This window comes from Denticeps clupeoides, chromosome 19 (genome assembly GCF_900700375.1).
Source record: "Denticeps clupeoides chromosome 19, fDenClu1.1, whole genome shotgun sequence".
Taxonomy (NCBI): Eukaryota; Metazoa; Chordata; class Actinopteri; order Clupeiformes; family Denticipitidae; genus Denticeps; species Denticeps clupeoides.
In genome coordinates, this window is record NC_041725.1 from 2,152,528 (window position 1) to 2,176,251 (window position 23,724).

The window sequence follows — 23,724 nt, forward strand, 5'->3', positions numbered from 1 at the left end:
TTTGTTTTTTATCCGATTCTACGATTAATCAAAAAACAATCAACAGATTAATCGATTATTAGTTGCAGCCCTAGTTGGGTTATAAGGTAATATTAAGGAAATATTCAAACCCCTGCCCAGCATTTAATACTCTTGTCTTCTCTCCACCACCTTAAGTTAAACCTCCAGGTCTGTTGGAAACCGTCTGCGTTGTCTATGCTGAACACTTATTGTTCACTCATGTTAATGAACATTTCATCAAGCAGCTTTTGATGATGTGAATAGTGAACAAACCAGCTATGAAGGTAAAAAGAAACAACTCTGAAAAAACAGATTCATCAAACATCCTTCACTTTCTCCTGATACAACAAATACTAAATGTGTTTCTTGCATTGGATTCTTCTATAACCACCACAGTGTAGGTTTGTCTAAACCTTTGACTGTAACTTGCATCCTCACATCATCTAATTATCCATTGCAGAGACCGACATTAAATACACAGCTCACCACCAGTCAATGTACCTTGGTTATTTTTTGAAACCTGCACTAAGCAGGAAATTGTGGGGATGTTTTATAAGCATTGTCATTTTCCATTTATCTAGTTCCGTTTATTCACTATGCAACACATTCACAAGTCAACAAGCTCAAAATTAGGTAATATAAAAATGAAACAGTCACTATAGACCTGGGTCACCAACCCTGGTCCTGGAGGGCACTTGTCCTGCACATTTTTGTCTTTACCTTCATTCAATCCACAAGATTGGACCTCTGGACTTGTTATCACCCAGTTCTTGAGGTGTGGTGGAACATGGGACGATCTAAACTGTGCAGGACTCGTGCCTTCCAGACCATACATTTTGGAACCCTGCTCTAAATGTTGTTGTTCACCAAGAAAACTATTAATTTAAACTCAATATTGTGTTTTTGACAATCAATGTAGTATTGCAAATATTTTTCTTTTAAAGCATTTCACTGCATATCATACCATGTATGACTGTGTATGTGACAAATACAATTTTCATTTTGATTTGAAATATGAATAAAGTGTATTGATTTTTTTGTATACCCACTCTTATTTCTAAAGACAATTATTTTTGGTTTTCCAAAGGGTTACCAGACTGGGTACTGAGTTTTGTGGTGATAGATTTCTTCAGGGTGTTTTATTGAATAAAAAAATGACCAGATAATTTACCCTTCACCCCCCTGATTTATTCACTGCAAACACATATTAGATTTTTAATTGATTGACAGCCCTAGCTAATACATTAAACAATCCTGAGTGTATTTAAATTAAATATGCACTACTGTGTTTATATGGGTTTATAATGGCTGTTGAAGTGCCACTCACCCTCAGCAACCTCCTTGCCCTTCCGTCCAGTGGAACCTTTTTTCAGCATGTTACGTCCAGAGGTGAACAGATTGCTGAGCTCATCCAAAGGACTGGTGGGGGTCCGGGAGCCACGTCCACCACTGATTCCTCCCCCTCCGGTTCCAGCTGAAGCCGTGGAAACGTTCTGCATAGAACCCCCATGAGTGCTGCCCGAAGCAGCTAGTTTGGCTCCCCCATGTGGTGTGGTGGAGGCACTACGGGGCATACTGCCTGTGTGGGAGTGGACCAGCAGAGCATCGTAAGGTGGTGGGCGCTTCAGAGTCAGTGGGGTCAGGGTGCGACCCATGCTGACTGGGGAGGGGCAGGCAGAGTGACTTCTGGGATAGCCATGGGCAGAACTGGGGGCCTTGTAGAGAGCAGAAGGGAGGGGAGGTGCAGAGGAGCGTCCTGATGCTGTGATGGTATGTGTTGATGAGGAGAGGTCCTTACTCTCTGACTTGCGGTGGTGGTGGTGATGGTGGTGGTGGTGGTGGTGATGATGAGGGTGGGAGGAAGTGGAAGATGAAGAGGAAGGCTGTGATTGAGCAGTTCCACCACTTCCACTTGCTTCACCAGTTGTTGCTGTGGGGGACGTTTCCTCAGGTCCACTCCCTTTAATGTATGTGGCATTATCGAGCATGGGAAGTTTGGCCACCTCCAGGGGGGTGAGGGGCGACTCATCAGAGTTTGGGGAACACTGGGCAGGTGCTGGAGGAAACACCAGTAGAGGAGGCCGGTGAATCAGCAAATTTGGGAAAGGGGCAGGTATATCCACCAGAGAACCCCTTGGAGTGCTGGATGCTGAAGAAGTCTGGGGTCGGGGTGACAGCATATCATTAACCATTACAACCGAAACAGGACCATGCTCCCAACGTGACTGGGGATGGTCGGAGCTGGGATCATCTGCATAGACAGGATACTTCATCTCCTCATACACGCTCTCACCTGGGTCATCGTCATTGTCACCACTGGCCCCTTCACTGGCCCCAGTGATGGATTTAAAATCACGGAGAATGTTACCAACCATCTCGATGTACACAGGTTCATCCTCATCTTCTGTGTCGATGGCAGGGCTCTGGGACTGGGAACATGACTTCTCATGGCGGGAAGACGGCTTCTTGTTGCTATGGTTGCGGATGTAGGACTCATCAAAAGAAGTGCTAAGCTGTGTGTTGGGATTACGCTTGGGCTTTGGAGGAGGCATGCGTTTGTACTCCTCACTGCATGGACGTGTCTTACCTGTTACAAGAGAAAAAGAGAAAGAGACAAAAAGAATTATAAAGACGTTTGATGAATTATTTGACAAACTAGGCATTTTATAGGCAAACTATACCCATCTATCTAACTTGCTGAAACCATGTAGTGCAGAAGATCTAAAATATTTTTTGTCAACCCTAGAATTTTCATTTTAGTGATGGAATATTGAGGTACAGAATATTGAAGTCTATTTTAATGAAGTCTATTTTATGAGAAAAAAGCACTACCTTGAATGGCTTTAAAAATCCAGTCCTATTGTGGTGGGTGTGTGAGCATGTATGTGTGCATCCCACAATCCTGTGTGTGTCCCAATCCTGGACTGCTGTCCTAACCATATGCAGAAGTATTTTTGTCCTGGAAAATGTGAAATATCAGGTTTGTATGCATTCAAGTTATTTCGAAATATATTTTTTTGTAGCACTGATTTCTGTTTCAGTGAATGACAGTTGATTGTTACAAAATTTTTCTGTAATGTTTCATAATGTACCATTTCATTCATTTCCATATGTGCGCTAAATGGTCATTAGTCAGTTAAATTTCATCTGAATGGCATACCAGTATTAACACATCAGTTTACACATGCAGTCTGTGTAATTTCTAAGAACTGTTGCTAATAAATGTTTGTGACCCTCCCTAAAATAGGCATGAGAGCATCAGCATGGATTACAGCAGCTATTGTTATGTGCTATTGTGTTGTTACGAATCTTGCACAGGGCTGTATTTTCAGTAAAGTTGTACATTTATGCACAGTGGCATGATATTTAATGTCTTAGCAGTAGGCCATCTGAGCTGTACTGAACCACAGTAAAATGCTTGTTATTATGTTTGAATTATCGTGTGTTTCACCATGGATCTCCTTCACTCCCCCCCTTCCCCCAGCTGGAGCACAGTCTATTCCCCAATCCCCCTGTGGATGTCTGTGAGTATGGATAGCTAATAGGCTACTCTTGGGGCATAAAAAATAGGAAATTTAACACTGGGATGCTGATGAGAAAAAAACTCAGTTCTCCCCTATATAAAATTAAAGTTTTGTCTCTATTTTGTCTCTGATTTGGCTTTAAACACATCTGCCCAGCAAGGTTACGATAAAGTAAGATGTACTGATACAGAGGGTTATCATCAGCTGTAAAATGTGATGCAGGATTTGTCTGAAAAAGTTAAATAACATTCACTGCTGAGAGAAACCTTTTTATCCAAGCAATGCTATGCCACTACTGTGTGGGGAAATTGCTGCTCAATTTCACACACTGCGTCTCAACTGTCCTGCAAAGGACACCCTGACCGACATTCTCCACAAGAACTTGATCAGTGTGTTTGTGTATTTGTGCCTGGAGGATCAGATAGGGCTGCTGTGGCATTATGGACGCTGTCTCTCTATGTTTAATCCTACTTCTGAGCCCCACCCTCCCCAAAAAGATTATGTCATCCCTGCCAGGAGTGGGTACTGTGTGTGCGTGTGTGTGTGTGAGTGTGTTATATAAATTGTGCAGATGGCAAAGTTCCATGTCAGCTGTACAGGGGACACACAGACACAGATGTGAGAAAGTGTGTGTGCAACAGTGATAGACATGACATCACACAATTCTCTCACTAAATCATCCTGTCCCTATATCCTCTGTCTGAGGGAGAGGGAGTGTCGACAAATAGAGGATAAAGAAAAAGAAGCAGCATTGCCCTACCCTAACCCTGCAACAGAATGAGGACACACTTCTCTTTGTCTGTTAGCAGCCCTACCACCCCCCCCCCCCACACACACACACACACACCTCTCTTTCACCTCTGCTTATCCACCTGTCACACCAACTTGTCACCTTGAATTTGTTACCAAACCTCCTGTGATCTTCCAAGTGTAGCTATATGTTATGTATGTGTGTGTGCGTTTGTGTCTATATATAAGGTTTGCTCACATTTGCTAACACAGATCAAGACACACAAAGAGAGCTGGATTGTGTAATGACACACAAGCTATTTATTGAAGCCATTTTTTAATATTCGTTCTGGGCTATCAATATATAACAAATTTACATGCCTAATGTTTGTGATTTCAGTTGGCCTTAAATGTAATGTGGATTCAAAGACACAAGATGAATATTTAACCTTATATATGCAGTTTTCTTACATATGCTGATATATAATTTTTGAAAATGTATGTACAAAATAGGGATCAATTGAAGCCTCTGAACTACATGATAACAACATGTACAAAATTTACAACAAACACAGATGCAGGGCTCTCTAATGATGGGCAGGAAATATCAACATCCAATAGGAGAGGAGACTACAACATACAACATACATGACATGTCCTACTCATGATTGCCTTTTCTGGCACCTTCAGGCCTAATTGTAGAAACCCTGCCTTTCAACATCAGAGGCATTGAGGTCAATTACCAATATCAACCAAGAATAAATTATTAGGAAGAACAGTGCCATAAGTGCTTAACTTAAAATAATGTGAGGCCAGTTTGGCATAGGCCATACATTACAGTTATGTATAGTATGTGTGTAATTCAGTTTCCCTGAGTGATATTGAACATGGTCTAAAAATATAGTAAGGTAGTGTTTAATCCAATTTGATCTGTATGTGAGTGTAGCTGCTTTCCGTTGCAGGACCATAACCTTGTGTTGAGTGTATGTGTGTGTTTGTGTGTTGTGCTTATGACCCATCATCTGGCCTATGGCATCATGTCATTTCAAATAAGAGAGGCCATGCTCTGATTGTCCTCATTCATAAGAAAGCAAGGGCTGTCATGTGACCTTGGGGACCCTGCCTAGGCACGATGCTCTGTATCTGACTTATAAATGATGACCAAAGGTCAGCTGAAAGTTGTTCCTGGAGAGATGGCTCAACTAAAAAAAATCATTTTGGTACAGTTAGTCATGGATGAAATCTGTCAATAGCTATGCCTGTGTTGGGTGGTAGTAGCCTAGTGGGTAACACACTCGCCTATGAACCAGAAGACCCGGGTTCGAATCCCACTTACTACCATTGTGTCCCTGAGCAAGACACTTAACCCTAAATTGCTCCAGGGAGACTGTCCCTGTAACTACTGATTGTAAGTCGCTCTGGATAAGGGCATCTGATAAATGCTGTAAATGTAAATGTAAATGTTGGGAGCATGAAAGTTTGGTCAATATTTGATTTAATTCTTTATTTATGTCATTCGTTCATAAACAAAAACAATGAATAGTAAATTAATAAAGATTCTTCCTCTCTATTCATACTGTAAAACATGTCTGTCTATGATTAAATTAGCTATCTGCATAAAAATGATCTTAATAGCTTAATCTTAACAAATAATTATAATATATTACAATTAATAATAATTGTATTAATAAAATTATATTAATGCCTCCAAATTTCATAAATTACATACTGTATTCTGGCCAGAATAGAATTTTACAGCAGATTGAAGACTGAAGTAATGATACTGTAATGGAGAGCACAAGCCATGTGTGAAAGTGTTTCTTTTACTTGCAGACATACTGCACTCACCATCCCCTTTGTTAACTGTCTCAGATGACATGCTCAGTTTTGTGTTGGGGTCCCTCTTCGGTTTGGGTGGCGGCTGCTTTCTGGAGGTGGGGCTTCCTTCTTCTTCAGTCCCACCTACTGAATGAAGTGACTGGGAGCGGACAGTAAATCCCGGTCCACAGGCGGCAGGAATACGGTCCTGAGGTGCAGGCATTGTCATGAAACCCATTCGAAAATGCTTGCCTGGGTAAGCGCCTCCCTCGGTTGAACGGGCAACATCATCACCAATCCTTTAGACAAGGAAGGCAGCCCCACATGAAAGAAAAAGAGAGGTACAGGGAATTTAAAATTTAAAACAATAATACAGAGGTGCAGTACATACAGTATTCTATCTTTTATTTAAAGTTATTTTTTCAATTTTCCTTTTGATGTGCTATCTGTCACTGTTAAAATAAACCTACCATTAAAATCATACGGTTCTGAGACTTTTCATTTCTTTGTCATTAGACAAAATTACAAAATCAGCGAGGGGTCAAATAACTTTTTCCTCCACTGAATGTGTATTAAAATAAGCAGTTATTAAAGTATTATTAAGTAAAGTGATTGTTATTGCACAGGACACGATGTGCAAAAAGAATTAGTCATGGTTCTAAGCAGTTCTAAGCGACCCCCCGGGAGACCACCTGGAAGCAGTTGTGGATGAGGTCGGTGTAGCCTATAAAAGCCTGGCCACCATCTTGGATGCTCGCCACTCATCATTCGTGGTCTTATTTCCTGAAAAACCGAAAACAAAACCTGCTAGGCCACCCCTGCCCCCACTGCCAATGAGAAACTCAACTTACAATATATTAATATTTTGATGGATGCATATTAATGGATGGCCCAAGAGAGAAATTCACACTTCAATATGGCAGGAAAGAGTTTTTCTGGTTTAACTGGAGTATTTTTGAACATTTTTTTTATGTAGTATTAAATTTCAATATATCATCATGTCCAGCTATAATACATGTCTGTTTATTTAGGTTATGTCGTGGATTGACTCTGGAGAGGGCACTCCAGCTCTCCGATTCGAGCCAAGCCGGACCGTCGTTGTGCTTTGTTCATTGTTATCCTGATTGTGTGCAGCTGTTGTGAGTGTTTAAATGTCACCTCTCGTATCACCTTCCTGTCGAGTCTTTAATCTGTAAATCCTGTTCTGATGTGTGTACCTGTTTCATGTAATAAACCCCCCCTAATTAAAAAGAAAACCCAGCCAGATGCGAAAAGACTTGGTGAAAAAGTCAAAGACCCTATGAAGAGGTCACTACAACAGAGAAAAAGAAGACGCATACAATGTCATTTGTAATTGAGTGTGTTTGTTTTCTAGTTTATTGTCTGGCCGTGAATGAGAAATTATTCACTGAAGGCCTAACTTAACTATTAAATAATTTTCATGTTGATCATCAGTAAAATGGCTCAGAAAAAATCCATTGTGGGAGATGTTAAGTCACAGGTCATATTCCTAATTCCATGTGGAAATGTGCATCACAAGTCAGGATCTGAGCAGAGGCTGTATGGAAGTCCATCTGATGGAGCTGTGAGCGAGCTTTGCCTTAGATATATGGTCCATTAATATAAGACTAAACTGCAGCTCTAGCGGCACTGAGAAGGTCCGCCACAGACAACAGCAGTTTCAGTAGTTTAGGGGATCCATCTGATTTGAGGCAAGAAGGCCATTCTAAAAAACATTTATTATTGCCTTTGATTAAAATGAAAATAATGGCGATATTCAATTTTAAGTAATTGTAAGTGAATTTATGTATTCTTACATTCTCTTTAACACCATATTTCCAAGCTTCAAGCATTATAACTATAACATATACTGTTCAATAAAGTTTTTAATCTATCACAGTCTCTCAATAAAGTCTGACAGTTAATTAACGGCCTCTTTGGGGCATTTAAAATATTAAAATCTTGTCTGTGGTTTTTATGTTATGGCACTCCTGCATGACAATTTATAAGTGTCTTTGAGTTAAATATTCTCTGGAAACATGAGCCAAGTATAGCAGTAGAATACTATAAACTATAATATAACTCTATAATATAACTGCTTTTTACTTATATCCACCAAAGGGGGAGACAATTGAACAGTTGAACACGATAACTTTGCTTTAGGTAGGAAACTCACACATAAACTTGACCTACAAAGGCCTTTTCACTTGTCATTGTTGATTATGTCATATCATGACTCATGGTCACAGGTCATGCTGCTAGCCATAGAAATCTTGATGTAGAAGCATCTTCAGATCTACATCTTTCAGCATCAATTGGAGTAAAAAAAAAAAACGAGATCTGATGCCTCCAACTGGGTCAGACTGTTCAGCTGTGTTTTTAGCATGTCTACCAACAAAATGAATGTCAGATTTCAGTGTAAAAGATGCTAAATATATATTTTACGTTTATTAAAGACATTTGTTTATGAATAATATGACACAAGATGAAACTGTTCACTACTGTTGTTTTTGGCGACCTGTCTTAATTTTAGTTTTAGTCGAGTCTTTGCATTAAACTGCCATTTTAGTCATGTCCATACTCATTTTAGTCTAGTCGAGTTTCAGTCGACAAAAGTCTGAGCATTTTAGTCTTTTTTAGTCAGAAATATCCATGACTAAATAGTCAATGAAGTTTGTTTACCTTCTGGAATCAAGAACACTCTACATAATTTCTGTGGCCACATTTCTCTTTGTGTTCTTCAAACACATGTTCTTTATTATAAACTTTATTATAAAGAAAGTGTCCAAAGGTTGCCGTATCTTTTTTGCCAAGCCATCTTCTAACTGACCACCAGTTATAAGAAAACTAAAACGATTGAGGAAGTGATGTCATCTGTGCAACCGGAACAGAGATACAGGAAACAGAAATACTGCATAATAATAATAACAACGCAATTAAACGAGAAAAAATTATGTCTCATATAATTTTCATTGATAAAAAGGAAAATACATTTTAGTGTAGTTTTCAATTTGTAAATGACATTTAGGCTTGTTTTTATTCGTCAACAATATCTGATATATTTTGGTTTTGTTATTGTCACATGATGTCATTTTGTCTTGTTTCCGCCATGTAATAAAATATTGTTGCCAATGAGATTCCGTTGTCGAAAAAATAATTTTGGCAGCTGAAGACAACACAGGTATATGTTTCACCAAAATGTATTTAAACACACAGCCTTTTAGTGAAAAAATAAGATCTAATGTGATCAGCAATGAATGAAGAGACATTGTGATAAACAAGGTCCTGAACATCGTCCACAAGCACTAGACACTAGAGGCGTGTGATGGGAGCAAGAATGTCTATAATCCACAATGTCTATGCTTTGGAAAGAAAGAAATAATGAGGGCTGATGGAATTAGATGAATTGCTCCTCCAAATGTTTCCTCTGGCATCATTCACACAAAGTTACACATTATCCTATCCTATTTAACCTCTTAATTAACCCTAAATTCCAGACTCATTAGTGAACATTGCAAAACATCTACAAATTAAAGGTTTAAAACATATCAGCATCCATCCATTCAATCCAATATCTGCAAAGCAGGAATTTTGACATAGAGTCATGCTCAAAAAAACTAATCATGCTAAAGGGCAGACAGGATTTACTCACATTGACTTTCAATCAACCCTCTTTCTTTCTACTCACTCAGTTCCACACTAATACACTAAGAGAGCTCTGGTATGATGAATTATGATAGTAGGTGATGTCTGATAACGGGTGTAACTGCCTGCTGTTTACTGTTCCTTTCATTTTCTCTACCTCCCTCTCTCTCTCTCTCTTCATTTCTCGTCCTACCCTCAATGGAATTGCTCTCACTCTTCAATTTGCTGTTGCTCACCAGCCTGCTAACACAGCCTCTCTCACATGAGAAATCTAATACAGGCCTACACATTTCAGACAGGGTGTCAAACCACCTCTCCTTCTTTCTTGCTTCTCTCTGATGAAGACCTCTCTTGTTTCTCTTGTGTATTTTTCCTTCACTTTACTCATTTACACTCTTGACTAATTTCCCATAATTACCTTATAGCATGTGTGTTTCTGAATGCCATGTTTGAGTTTTTCTGATAGTCTATGTCTTCTGTGGATATATGCGTGTTTGTGTGTATGCACACACTTATGGTGGTTGTAACATTTCGGGTGTGCCGTACAGATGGCAGGGTTAATTATTAAGTATTACTTAAAATTATTTTGAACTGAGTTAGTCCCTAATGGAGCAAATACGGGGCTTGAGAAAAAGAGAGAATTTCTGTCTACCCTCTTGTCACTCATCTATTTTCTAGAAACACCTGCTATTAACCTGACTTTTAATGAATCAATTGGTGTTAGAAATAGCACATATGAAAAGCTTAAACCCTACCAAATTATGTTTAATGCGTCGAAATGAATTAGATTCACTGAACATTTGAAGGACTGCATCCATGCGGTTTGGCAAGGATTCATACAATTTATTGATGAAGTCATCAGGAATAGCAAAGAAAGCAATCTTGCATGCCTCCCAGAGTTCATCAATATTCTTTGATTTCATCTTCCATGATTCCTCTTTCATCCTACCCCACACATGCTCAATGATGTTCATGTCTGATGACTGGGCTGGCCAATCCTGGAGCATCTTGATCTTCTTCGCCTCAAGGAACTTTGATGTGGAGATGGAAGTATGTGATGGAGCACCATCCTGCTGGAGAATTTGGCCTCTTTTATGGTTGGGAATATAAAAGATGTCTTGGTGTTTCAGACTATTGATGTTGCCTTTCACCCTGCAGATTTCTCGCACTCCCCCATATTGGATGTAACCCCAGACCATGATTTTTCCACCACCAAACGTGAATCCATGCGGGCTCCAGTAGGTCTCCTGCAATATTTGCGGCGACTGTGGTGTAATTAAAAAAAAGATACATCTGAAAAATCCACCTTCTGCCACTTTTCCAGCGTCCATCCTTTTAGCAGGCTGTGGGCCTTGGCAAATGCCACATGGTTTTTCAATTGTCTTTTGTTTAGTTCTGGCTTCTGGGCACTGATTCGACCATGGAGGCCATTTCGAGACAGAATCCGACAAACTGTTCTGGTTGACACAGGGACTTCAGGTGACCAGGTCTCGTGGAGCTCTGCTGCAGTGGAAAATGGGCTGACTTTGGATTTTCGAGCCAACAAACGGTCCTCTCAAGCAGTTGTCTTGCGGGGTCTGTCTGACCTGGGCTTGTCAAACACATCTCCAGTCTCTTTAGATCTTATTTTATCCTCGGTACTGGAGTCTCAGGGTGAATCTTAGGCATGTTTGCGGCAGTCTAGTTGCAGTTGATGTGAAGGTCTAGTGTACTGGGGTTCTTTTTATACACACCTGAGACCTAATTGAGTCACAGGTGAAGCTCATATGACACTTATGTCTTTGCAAAAATTGCCTCAATGGGCTTTACCAAGCTTTGAGTATTAGAATACTTTTTGACAGTTTCGTTTTGTACAGAAACATTATTAACATTAATACAAAAGCTGTTGGGAATAAAATGAGCCATTTCTTGTAAAAATCTTGTTTGTACACAAGCTTGGTATAGCTTTTATTTTATTCTTATGTTTTGTCTATGAATGTATGGAATTTACATAACTGACAACTGAAAATTATGAAATGTATATATCATTTTAGAAAAAAGGCCAGGAATGTTCTATTCCTAAAATCGTAAGCAATACTCAATGATTAATGAACCCAATAAACTCATGAAAATGGACTAAAACAGTTTTTTTCATTGAATGACAACAGGACCATCTGAATTATTATGTTGCACTGAATTATTTCCCAGCCCCAGTTAAGAAGTCAAATTTCATACAATTGTAAACAATTAACATTTTTACTCCATACATCTTTAGTACTTTAATACAACACAATACATAACCTGTACATCAACCAGAACCTGAGCATTGGTTAACTAGTTTAATTGCATTTACATTTATGTCATCAGACACTTTTATCCAGTACGCCTTACATCCAGTAGTTACAGGGACAGTCCCTGTGAAGCAACTCAGGGTTAGATGTCCTGCTGAGGTGGTAAGTGGGGTTAGCATCTGTTCGCTGGGACATTCAGAGCGTATCCTTCTCAAAACCACCCTATTACCCCATTGTTACAGGGTTAATGTGTTTATATGCATTTAAAAGACTGTTGGTGATTATATTTCAATATAATCTGGATAATTTATACTCCGCTGTATTGTATCAAGGCAAGTAGTGCTTTACTAGTTTAGGCTAAAAATGGATATATATATATTTCTCACAGCGGCGTAGGGCAGGTAGGACGCACACTGGGATTTCATAATGACACATGGTACAGAACCGGAATAATGCACACTTAGGCACACAAAAGGTACGGGACACCAGGGAAATCTGGCCCGGAGTGCCAGGCAATGTTCGAATCATGACAGTATTAGAATGATAATGAAGTAGTTCTTTTAGAAAACAGATTCCTGTCCTGTGAAGGTGAAGGCCCCACCTACAGTCAGTTTTCCTAAGAATGATTAAAGTAGGATTAAGACAGGAGTGTGCTCCAGGTACCCCAGCTTCATTTTCTGTTGTCCTATTGACAGAAGTTTGGGAGAAAAAAAAAAATAGTCTAGCGTTTCAGACATAATTGTAGATTAAATGTAATCTAGAATATGGGACAGAGTGTGACATATTTATGAATATGTCCACTAGTGGAATCTTAAAATCTGTGCCCACTCTTAAGACAAAGGAGTTTTTGAAGTGGGATAAAAATCTGCATGGTGAAGTATAGACAAGGCAGTGATGCTGTGTTGTCTTTGTCATCACACCTTTGTCATGCCTATTGTTTCAGAAGACCTGAAAATATAGATTAGTGTGACTTTATGTGTGGCAAAAGGGGTTTATAGAAGTAGCTGCACATTTCTGACACATTTTAATGCATAACTTCCGGTCCCCATTGTCTTCGAAAATACAGAGGTATTTGTGTTACAGATATGTACAAATCTTACATTATGGGTGTGTTATAAAGTCACAAAGGGAGGACCTAGTCACATGTACACACCTTTCAGGCCTGTTTAGACTGCATCACCAAAGAATAATCTCCCAGAATCCAGTCAGACAGACAGAAAGCAGTGGTAATCCACAGGAGCAGCCTGACCCTCAACGTGTGATAAATGTGTATGTGTGGGTGCAAAATGAAAACTTAACGAAAATGGCTCTGTAAAAAGAGAGGGAAGGGAGATTCTTCATTATGAGTGTGTGTCTTCATGTTTGTATGCTTATAAGTACCAGCTGTTTGTGTGACCAAAGTCTATATTTAGAGAAAAGGGAGATTGAGACCAAACCCTCTGTTGCCATAGTAACTCTACCCTCTGTCACCATAGAAACCCACCCCTCAGGCCAGGGAGCTTTATTCTGGAGGAGGCAAAGATTAACACCACCCACTAGAGATGGGTTTGTTATTGTTAGTATATTTGTGTGTTTCTCATACATAAATGCACAGAACACAGTCCTACACATTCACACACGCTTACCCTGTCACCTGGTACAGTGCATATGCCCCCCTTTCCCTGATTTGCACTCACGCACGTGGGTGTCTACGCCTAGTATATCTTATCATGCTGAGACCTTAGTCTTACAGATTTCCACAGGACCGAAGACCATGCTCACTCCTGTTCATAAATCTAACCAGGAAAGCACAGTACATGAAGGCACATTTGTAAATAAGTTCATGCATTATTTTCATAGTGTAAAATGTCAATTTGGGTGTATAGTCTCTTTATCAAAGTCAAATATGATAGGAGATATGACTGTGTGTTAATGAGTCTTGTGTCTACAAGTCGAAATGTAGCATCTTTTGAAAGAGAGAGGGTGTGTGAGGAAAAGACATTGTAGAAAGATGGTTAAATTGTGTCTATAAACAGGTATAGATTGATCAAGATTGATCAAAAAGATCATTTTCAATGCTTCCAGTACATTCTTTCATGAAGTCCTTGTCATCTGTGTGTCTACTGTAACCAGCAGCAAGTGGTATTTTCACTCCATTGCATGTGTGTAAATTGCCATGGTAACCATACATGGTGTCCAAAGTCTTTCACAGTGCACAGTGTGGCAAGGCCCACCTTTTCTTGCCATGTGATTGGCTGCCTCCTGTAGCAGCAATCACCAGGCAAACGGTTAGGTTACAGCCTATCTTTCATCTTTCCTGAGTAATGTCTTCACTCCCACTTCTCTATCGCTTATGCTTATCTGCCGTGTCTCTTTCTCTGTTCACAGTAATAAAATCAGTAACCCCTCACCCATCTCAAATCACTAAACACCCAGAGGAGCAGAGAGAATCTTAAGCCAATAACGATCACTTCCACAATCCTCAACACTGTACCATAGACTGCACACTTTCTGAAGAATGCTTTATTCCACCTGACACCAGCTATCCAACGTTTAAGTAACGCTTGCAGAACATTACGTATCTTTCCACAGATATTTTACTAATATATTTTGAGAGCATCCGTTTATTTTCAGGATCGATCTGAATGCCGTTACTTGTAGTGTTTCAGTTAATTTTTGTAAATCCTGAAGATATTGTCAATGTGACATTATCAAACATTTTCCATAGACTGTTTTGAGTGGTTTTGATTTACCTTTTAATGGCTTCTTCTTGACGACGCTTCTTCTCATGTTTCTCTTGTAGGTAGGTGAGATGGGTGTGGTTCCGCACACGGTCATTCTCACGTGCAATGTCAGATGCATTCTGGATGACCAGGCCGTGGTATGCTCTCAGACCACTGTCCTCCACAAACTGCAGGAAGTGCAGAGATCTCTCTTTCTCATGGGAATCCATCATCACACATGCACTTGTGGGACCTGTAGAGAGGTAAAAGATAAGCAATAAAAAAGGTGGAAGTAGCCTAGTGGGTATGAACAAGAAAACCACAAATTCAAAGGTTTAGACCCCACTTCCAGGGGAATTGCTATTATGACTACTGATTGAATGTCACTCTGGATAAGAGCGTAGGCTAAATGCCATAAGTGTAAATTAAATTAGCACAAATACAAAAGCTATGGAGAGAGGGGTCGTACCAGAGCTACCAAAGTTAAAATATCATACTAATACTAACATTTATTCTACACTCTTCTACACTTTGTTTTCTATTTGTGGACGTGGAATCTGGAAACAAAGGAGATGTTAAAAGGTTCAAAGGTTTTTTCTTCAACCTTTGTGACGCTTAACCTTCATGCAATATCATCATTTATTCTTATGATTGGTTGGGCCCTTATGAAGGTGTTGACCCCCAACCCACTGAGCGCTGATCTCAACATCACCAAGTTTGTGCAGAATTACACAAAGAGACAGAAGGACTTGAGTAAGCTTCCAGGCACAAAAGATATGTACATTGTTGTCCAAGATGTTTCGACCAATTTACAAGCAGAGTTCCTTCAAAAACTGTGCGGAGGCGTAACTGATTTGATTTAGTTTTCTGTTCATTCACTGCATTTTGTAATTGATGAAAATATACTATTAAAGCTAGTTAGTTTTCACACCTGCCTACAAATTTTCCACAATAATATATGTCACAAATACAAACTGCAGAGAGACAAGAGGGACTAACAGATTTGTCTCTTACACAACCACCTGTGGGCAGTACATGCATTACATTTACTGCATGCATTTTCATACAGACATACTTACAGACATAATATACGCATGCAAAGGAAGTCAAAGATAGGTGCTGTATGGAAAATGCAATGTGCAAAGCAACATTGGGCTATGATAGACTATCCAGCTAGAAAAAATTCTCATTAAATATCTCACTGCTACAACTGGTGTCATAGTTCTGATGGCAACAACCCAATGGAATAATAGTGCTAAAAGCTTAAATGCACTGAAACATGTTCACTAATTGTCACTCAACTGTCATATGTTTTAAAGATCAATGACGCAATCTAATTTAAAGAGAAAACAACCCACAAACTGCAGTACAAATGCTGTAATAATAACACCTGGCATCTCTTGAATTAACACAATTAACACAATGTCAAACACAATGCAACATTTTTTTGCAAACAATGATTTACTAAAACAGAACACTTACTCGTTGAATTAAGTTCCATTGTCCACACAAAAAGATGAACAGACAAAAGCGCTTATCCTGCAACCTGCCCTTAGCATGCAAATGCTTGCAAAACAGATTTGAGTGTAACCGGTTTTACATGCACTTCAAGGTTTCGTGTGTGTTTGAGTATGTGCTTCTCTTAATGAAAATGTCCTCACAACAGAAATGATGCAAAATTTTGCTGTTAAATTAAGGTACTTGCATGTTTCTAATAATATTTCGTAATACATATATGTAAACCCATGTCTTCCCTTGTTTTCCTTAATGCTGTTCCAGAAAAAAAAATTCCAGGACTGATTTCAACTGTAATAATTCGATTAAAGACTGTATCATTGTCTGAAAGAAGCACGAAAAACAGATGGGTGTCCTTTGTGAAAACTGTGTGAGTGTTGTTGGGGTTTTAGGCAGGTCTCTCTTCTCCAATTATCCACAGTGGGAGCCATGTAGCTTTCTGATTGGCTGACCTAGCACATGCACAGTGTAACAGTTGCATCATGCCAGAGACAATTTCCTTTTCCCTTTTCTGCTCACAACCCTTAAGAATTTCATCTTCCTTTTTCCACCTTCTTTGTCACATTTGCCTGTTTCTTCGATTTCCTTCCTTTATCTTTTATTCTATTCTATTCTTTTATTTCTCTGTCTTTTACCTGAAGGCTCCTGTGACATTAATCAGCACAGGTCATTGATAATCTATACTAATCTGTGCCATGCATTCACCCACTATGACATTAGTGTTAACATAAGATATCTAATTTTTCAATAATGTTTATAATAATGTCATACATTAGGCATTACATAACTGCAAGTCTTAAGATATGCTCGTACATGTAGTATATAAACCACATTTATAACAACTGGGTGTTTAAAGTTATCATAATATTAGCTAATAAATGATGGCCCTCGTGCACAGCTGAGGCATGCACATGTTCGTAAATCGCTGCTTCAACTATGAAGCTTTAGAACATAAGACACTTCCACCACAGGTCTGTACAAGAAGCCGGCACACACATGCTTAACCACAAAGCAAATTGACAGCAGTAAATACAATCTGTGTGTTATTTTGGTCTGTATTTTCACTTTGCCTTTTTCCCTACATCACCAGCTATCTCTTTCTGTTCTTCCATCCCTCCCTTGCTCACACACACACACACACACACACACACACGCATGCATACACACACACACACACACACACACACACATAGACATGCACACAGCTGCATTCTAAAAATGGATTGAGAGAAAATCGTACAGCAGCAGCGTTTCTAGGCAACAGTGTAATGTCGAGAGGGGTGACATAATGCAGGAAACGGGGGATCCTAATTCAATGTGTGAGTGTATGTGTGTGTGTGTAATCCTGCTTCAATGCTGAGAGTGCATTTGTTTTGCTAAACTCTGTTTATGTGTGTGTGTGTGTGTGTGTGTGTGTGTCAATGTGAACGATGTTACATTCACGGGCCAAATTTATTCATACACTGTTCATTTTACAAACACACTCACACACACACATGCAGTCCAGGAAATGGGTCAATGAAATTGCATCCTGAACCAGCTCAGAACCAGGTCAATGCTAGCAGCTGTGAGAGAATAAATATGCCATAAACACACACACAGAGTATACATCACCAGGCAAGAGTATACATAGAGTATAAATGAATACATAACTCATTTCAACGTTTGCATAAGGATCATGAAAACGAATCAAAATACACGGGAGGTTGGAGGAAAGCCTCTCAAACGCCACCTCCCCATTTCACACTTACCTTGATACTGTCACGATGCAGTCATGTATGTGTGTTTAGCCTTCCTCAGCGTTTCGGACTAATGGTCACCCTTTCTTCCGTCCCTTTTCTTTTTACTGCTTGTTCTGAGTCTCACACCCCTGGGCCCGTAGATGCTCCATAGATTCACTGACACGCACACACGCTGTCGAGAGCAGGCAAGCCTGACAACGTCGCTCCACAGAGACCAATGTGAGGAAGACCAGGAGAGGAGGAGTGAGGAAGATGCCCATGTTTGTCCTGCTGAAGCCCCCAGCCCCAAAAATCCTCCTGCAGAAGAGGCCGGCGTTCACCAGACGTCAGCCAGCGATGAGCACCCTGACCAAGTCTGCGGCAGTGGAGCCCCCACCCCCCTTCTCACACAGAGGAGAATGTCTCTCACACAAGATCTGTGCGCTGTGGCGGCTGCCTCATTGGCTCATCTCACACACACACACATATACACACACACATGCACACATGTCTGCGAGCGAGCGTTGCCTCAGATGGGGGATGAAAGCTGCAGCTCTGCCTCTTCACTTGTACAGCAGGACGTCAGACTCCTGTTCTCTCTCTCTTTCCCTCTCCCCCTCCCTCTCTGTATCTGTACTGCACGGACACGCTGCCCCACCCACACAAGTCTTTCACACACATACACACACACACACATTAGCAGCTGGCTAAGGGGTCACCAGCAAAAGGTTGAAAGCTGTCTTTCTCACCCTTCTCTAGCACCATGGATAGCTACGTGAAATAGAAAAAGGATCACAGAAGCGTGAGTGAGGGACAATATGCTCCTAATCCTCACCACGTAAACCAGCACTTGCCACGGCAACAGCATTTAGCCCAAATTCATCTGCTTCCCACCTTGTCTGCAGCTAATTACAGTGTGGTTTCCCCACATGCACACAAAATTACAAATGTGTGTGTGTGTGTGTGTGTGTGTGTGTGTGTGTATATATATATATATATATATATATATATATATATATCCATATTTTACTCCATGTCCACTCTAAGCGCTGGAGTCAGCAATTGAGTTGTGAAAAGTTGTGCATGAGACACTGATCCATCACATGGTGCACTTACTTTGGACCAGCCCTAATTACACTACACTATCCCCTCAAAAAAAGACACACACACAAAAAAAAATTATTGGACGATAAATGATGTAGCCCCCAAAGCTTTGCCAGATCAGGTGAATGCCATTTGGATTGTGAAATGAAGTGGTGAATTTCAGCTTTCAATATTGTACTTTTGGGTGATTTCTAATCCCATATGAAGCAGACACACTGAGCACAAAGACTTAGAAGTGAGAAGATATCAGTATTGCGAGGCTGATAGGTACCTTCTACAGTTTGAAAGGTAAGAATTTAAATGGCTGTGGGCAAAGGTAATTTGTGGCTAAAATACATAGTAGTTACATTTATTATTGAACAATATAAGTCAGGCCAGCCAGCCTATTTAGATGACAAGCTGTGTGCCAGGGCGGAACAAAGGAACACAGATGTGTCTATAAGGCAACCTGAGTTTGTGGCTGAGGCCCAGAATCTATGACTAGGTCCCCTCGTGCAGGAAATGGCCCAGAAGTTAGAAACATTAGAAAAAGAAAAAAGGTTGAGTGATTGTCAATGTGTAACACAGCACACAGCACACAGTGCTCTACTTTTAACCCATCTTATTGAGCAGTGAGCAGCCATGAAAGGCACCTGGGGACTCGGACCAGCAACCTTCTGATTACGGGCCTGTTTCCTTACCCACTAGGCAACCACTGCCCCATTATATCTGACAGGTAATATGGGGTTAGATTCTTTTGAATCTCCTTACATATAACATCCCATTTGATCAGCATCACAGCTTGAAGGTTTTCTGATTATAATAATAGATCTTTTTGAATGACAAACATCAGAACATCTTTCAAGTTGTTGTCTGTTCTATTATGCGATGTATGTTTGTGCCCTTTGGAATGCACTGCTTCTGTGAAATCCTTACATTTTCTCAAATGTGTATTGTCAGGGGGCTGTGAGGATATTTAATTAATTATTCATTGTATTAGCTAAGGCTCTTGCCTATTTGGTCATTTAAATCCAGATTGCTACTTTTTATATGGACAATGTGTGTGTGTTCTTGTGTGAATGAATAAGTGGGTGAGGTTTGTGCGTGTAAATGTCTGTCTGGGTAATTGTGGCCATCAATGACCGTCTGCTACTTAGTGACTAAATGACATCACCAATTCAGTCAAACACACATACACACACATACACATACACACCCACACACTTTTCTTTTACATGACCTCTGCTTGAAATAGGCTGGAATACAGATTGAAGTGTTCACTAATACTAATCACAATGATATGACTTAAAATGAGGCAATTTGTCTCACATTTTCAGGTTTAAAATACTCAGGCTGTAGATTGACAATAAAAGCCACTCCAACCCCTAGGCAAAGGCAGTCTGGCTGGGAAGCTTCCTTTGTCGACTGAACTGCTAATATAATGAATAATTTGTACATCAGCCCAAGAGGCAATTAACACCTGGTGGTGCAGCACAGCAAGTTCTTTGCTCCCTCTTTTACACGACTGCTTGCTTGCTCATAGACTTTTGCTTCAGAGTGTTGGTGCACACAGTCTTGAGGCACACACACACAAACACACTCATATTAACTTAGATCACCTCTTCAGGATAAATATGTTGAATAATTTTGAGTGTCAAAAGAAAAAATATTTTTCATAAAAAGGACTAAGTCTGAAAATAACCAAAGTCCAGCAAGCTTCTTTAATTACTTTTTTTTTTTTTTATCAGTAGTAGTCCCATGGGGGCAGTGCACATCACTCATTACCATATTAATTAGCATAGATACATCCTACAAGGGGCATTCTCCCAATATTTCAGATTTGTCCAAGATCATGTCCATCCCTCGTTGGGTTGGCTACTAATATTTTTAAAGTGTGATCGACGGACATTGACTCTCAGGATCATGCTGCTCATGTGTACAAATATGAAATCTGACCCAAAAGAAGAAATGTTTATGTGTGATTGCTTAGTGAATCTAAAATTGTCATCAATTGTTCGCCATATAATTAAGCGAAAGGTTCGAGTACAGAAAAATGAACACTGGGAAAAAACACAATGAACACTGGAAAAGAAGAACTGGTACAGAGGTCCAGGGTCCCAGTGTGGTGCATAAGTTATACTGTACGGCAAGAACCACTTTCTGGTAAGAACCCAGACAGTTAACTTCATTATAACATCATGACAACATCATAAGTACTGCTGGTCAAGTGCACAAACATAATTAGTTTTGTACTGGTTACATAATTCAATTGATACATTCTAGTGTGTAGCCTACTTTAAATTTTTCTTCTTCATATTATTTGAAAGCCCAAAGCTAAATGTCTCTTCAGTTATATATCATAAACATATATTGTTTTTTTCTATTCCTGTATACATATTCCTTCTGTTGTGCTTTGGTCATCCTACCTATTTGTTTTCCAAATATATGTCCACAAAAGGCTGAGTCCTTGTCCTGTCAGCAGAATTTGGAGGGTTTTAATTACTACAACATATCAATCATTGATCTGCCAGGAATGTATAAGTCCCTATAAAGGAGCATTTCATGTATGTACTTTTTCACACTGTTGTATATGGAATGTGAATTATTTACTCTGTGAGTTACTTAGGATATAAGTGAAGTTTAAATGAATCACAAATGGCTTTAATCTTGTAAAACCCATCCAACATCTCAGAAAAAACTTCATCTAAACAGTTCGATTTATAAATTTCCATTTTTTTTTTTACACTGATGCCTTATTAAATGCACCTTATACCCACAGCAGCCTTTGTGGGTGACATATGATTAGAGAGTTTTATTTATAAAATAACTAGGATTGTGGAAGCAAAGGTTGAGTCAGGGACAGCATCAGTGGGGGATTGAGACAATGCTGGACTGAACATCTATTAATGTTGCACTCCCCAACAGCAGCATGTGGGCTGCGGCGGACCTCACTACTGTTTGTATGAAGAAGAGAGCCACCAAAAAAACGTCATCAGCCAGCTGCAGCAAAGCATGGCTGATATGATCTCACTCCATCAACTGAAGAAACAGTTCTGGGAGTTTGCTCAGACCTGCACTCCAGAGTCACCAGCTCCGCCCACACCAACAGCCACTGCTTCAGGGGGGTTACCACTACATCAGGGCACTGGAGCAGTACAGTTTAGTGCCCGCAGGCTGCTGCAGCTTCCTCCTTCATTGCAGGTGGTTTTTCATCACCAACCCATGTCTGAAGAAGATTGTTGCAGGAGGTGGTGCTGTAGGTGTATTCTCTCTAGCAGAGCAGCAACATGGTTATACGGTCCTATAAAGGTTTTGAGAAGATGTTTTGCAGGCTCACCATCACCCCTCTCTCCATTGCCACTGCTATAGAGCCAATGGAGCTGGGAACCTAAATTAGGGGGTCAGGTAGTCATCACCAGGCCTCTGCCTGAACTATGAGTAGGAGAGACACACACATGACCACTTTCTGCCAAGGCCCCAGCAAAGGTAGGGGTTGGACAAAAGTAGGAATCATCTTATCGCCCAAGGTAAGCCCATCCACCGCACACAAAACATTTCCAACCTATTTGCATAAAGTGGTCGTGCTCCACGACTGTCAGGAACTTCCTCTCCTGAAGGACAGCCTGCAACCTCCAGGTTTCGCTGGCTCGAAAGACCTATCTTTGTGTAGGCACTGGATAAATGTCTCATTAGAGATGACAACCACATGGAATGCCTCACCATTTTTCTTTTGGACACGAAATGCTATGAGGTTAAACAAAGTTGCTGGGAAAGATTGTGGTGGCCATCCTGGAAGCCCCTTGACCCATCCTTACCCTAGAATGTATCTTGGTGTCAATCCTGTGGAACATGCACAAGGACATTTGACAAGTGACCCAACAGAAACAGAAACAGAAACAGTGTAGTACAGAAACAGTGTAATGGCACCACACTCAATAACAAAAAGAGAGACAAATAACGAGAGAGAGAAGAAATGAGAATAAGACATCTGTCATGGTTTTGAGTCTGGGGGGTGCTCCGGCTCTGTGTGTAGGTCTGGAGTTTCATGGTGTCTATGTCATCAACCTAATTTCTGCGACCACAGGATGTTTTGTGTACAAATATAGCCTTGTGTTCTTTTGTCTAGTTGGGTCATTATTTGGGTCTTTTGTACTCTGATTTGTATTATGTGAATTGTTAAGTAAATCCCCTGTCCAGTTTAAGTCGAGCGAATATAAGATAAGTTAACATAAGATTATCTTTTATTAGTCCCACAAGTGGAAATTTTACATTGTCAGAGGCAGAAAGTGGGCAGTACAAGATAACTGCAGCAAAAAAGCAACAATATGCCCACTGTATAATATAGTTTAATGTACAAATAAATAGTCATAGAAAAAAAAATGTGGATGTGAGTTGTGAAAATAAAAATATCCCACCAGTCTCCAGGTGAGAGAGAGAACAATGTAGGAGATGAATGACGAATGACATCATCCACTCCAGTGATAGGCTGGTAGGCAATTTGAAGTGGGTCAGTGGATGAGCTCACCAGGGGTCGAAGCTGAGCCAGGATCAACTCTAGGGTCTTAATCAGGTGGGATGTCAGAGCCATTCGGCCTGTAGCTGTTGAGGTTGTGGAATCTTTGGTATTGGTACCACACAAGAGGTTTTACAGAGCTGTGGAACTCTCAGGATGTGTTAATCCTCCTCAGTTCCCTATCGACCTGGGTGGTTCTTTCTT

General features: G+C 40.2%; 1 protein-coding gene across 1 annotated transcript in view; it reads right to left on the reverse strand.

The window, feature by feature from the left end:
• nyap2a (neuronal tyrosine-phosphorylated phosphoinositide-3-kinase adaptor 2a) overlaps nucleotides 1-18,486 on the reverse strand; it is a 35,230-nt gene extending 16,744 nt beyond the window's left edge. The window contains exons 1-4 of the mRNA XM_028962145.1: nucleotides 17,955-18,486; nucleotides 14,719-14,941; nucleotides 6,102-6,370; nucleotides 1,328-2,587 (exon numbers count right to left, since the gene is read on the reverse strand). Coding sequence (XP_028817978.1) covers nucleotides 1,328-2,587; nucleotides 6,102-6,370; nucleotides 14,719-14,921 — 1,732 coding nt within the window. The 5' untranslated portion in view covers nucleotides 14,922-14,941; nucleotides 17,955-18,486. The remainder of the gene's footprint in view (nucleotides 1-1,327; nucleotides 2,588-6,101; nucleotides 6,371-14,718; nucleotides 14,942-17,954) is intronic.
• Between the last annotated feature and the right edge of the window lie 5,238 nt (nucleotides 18,487-23,724).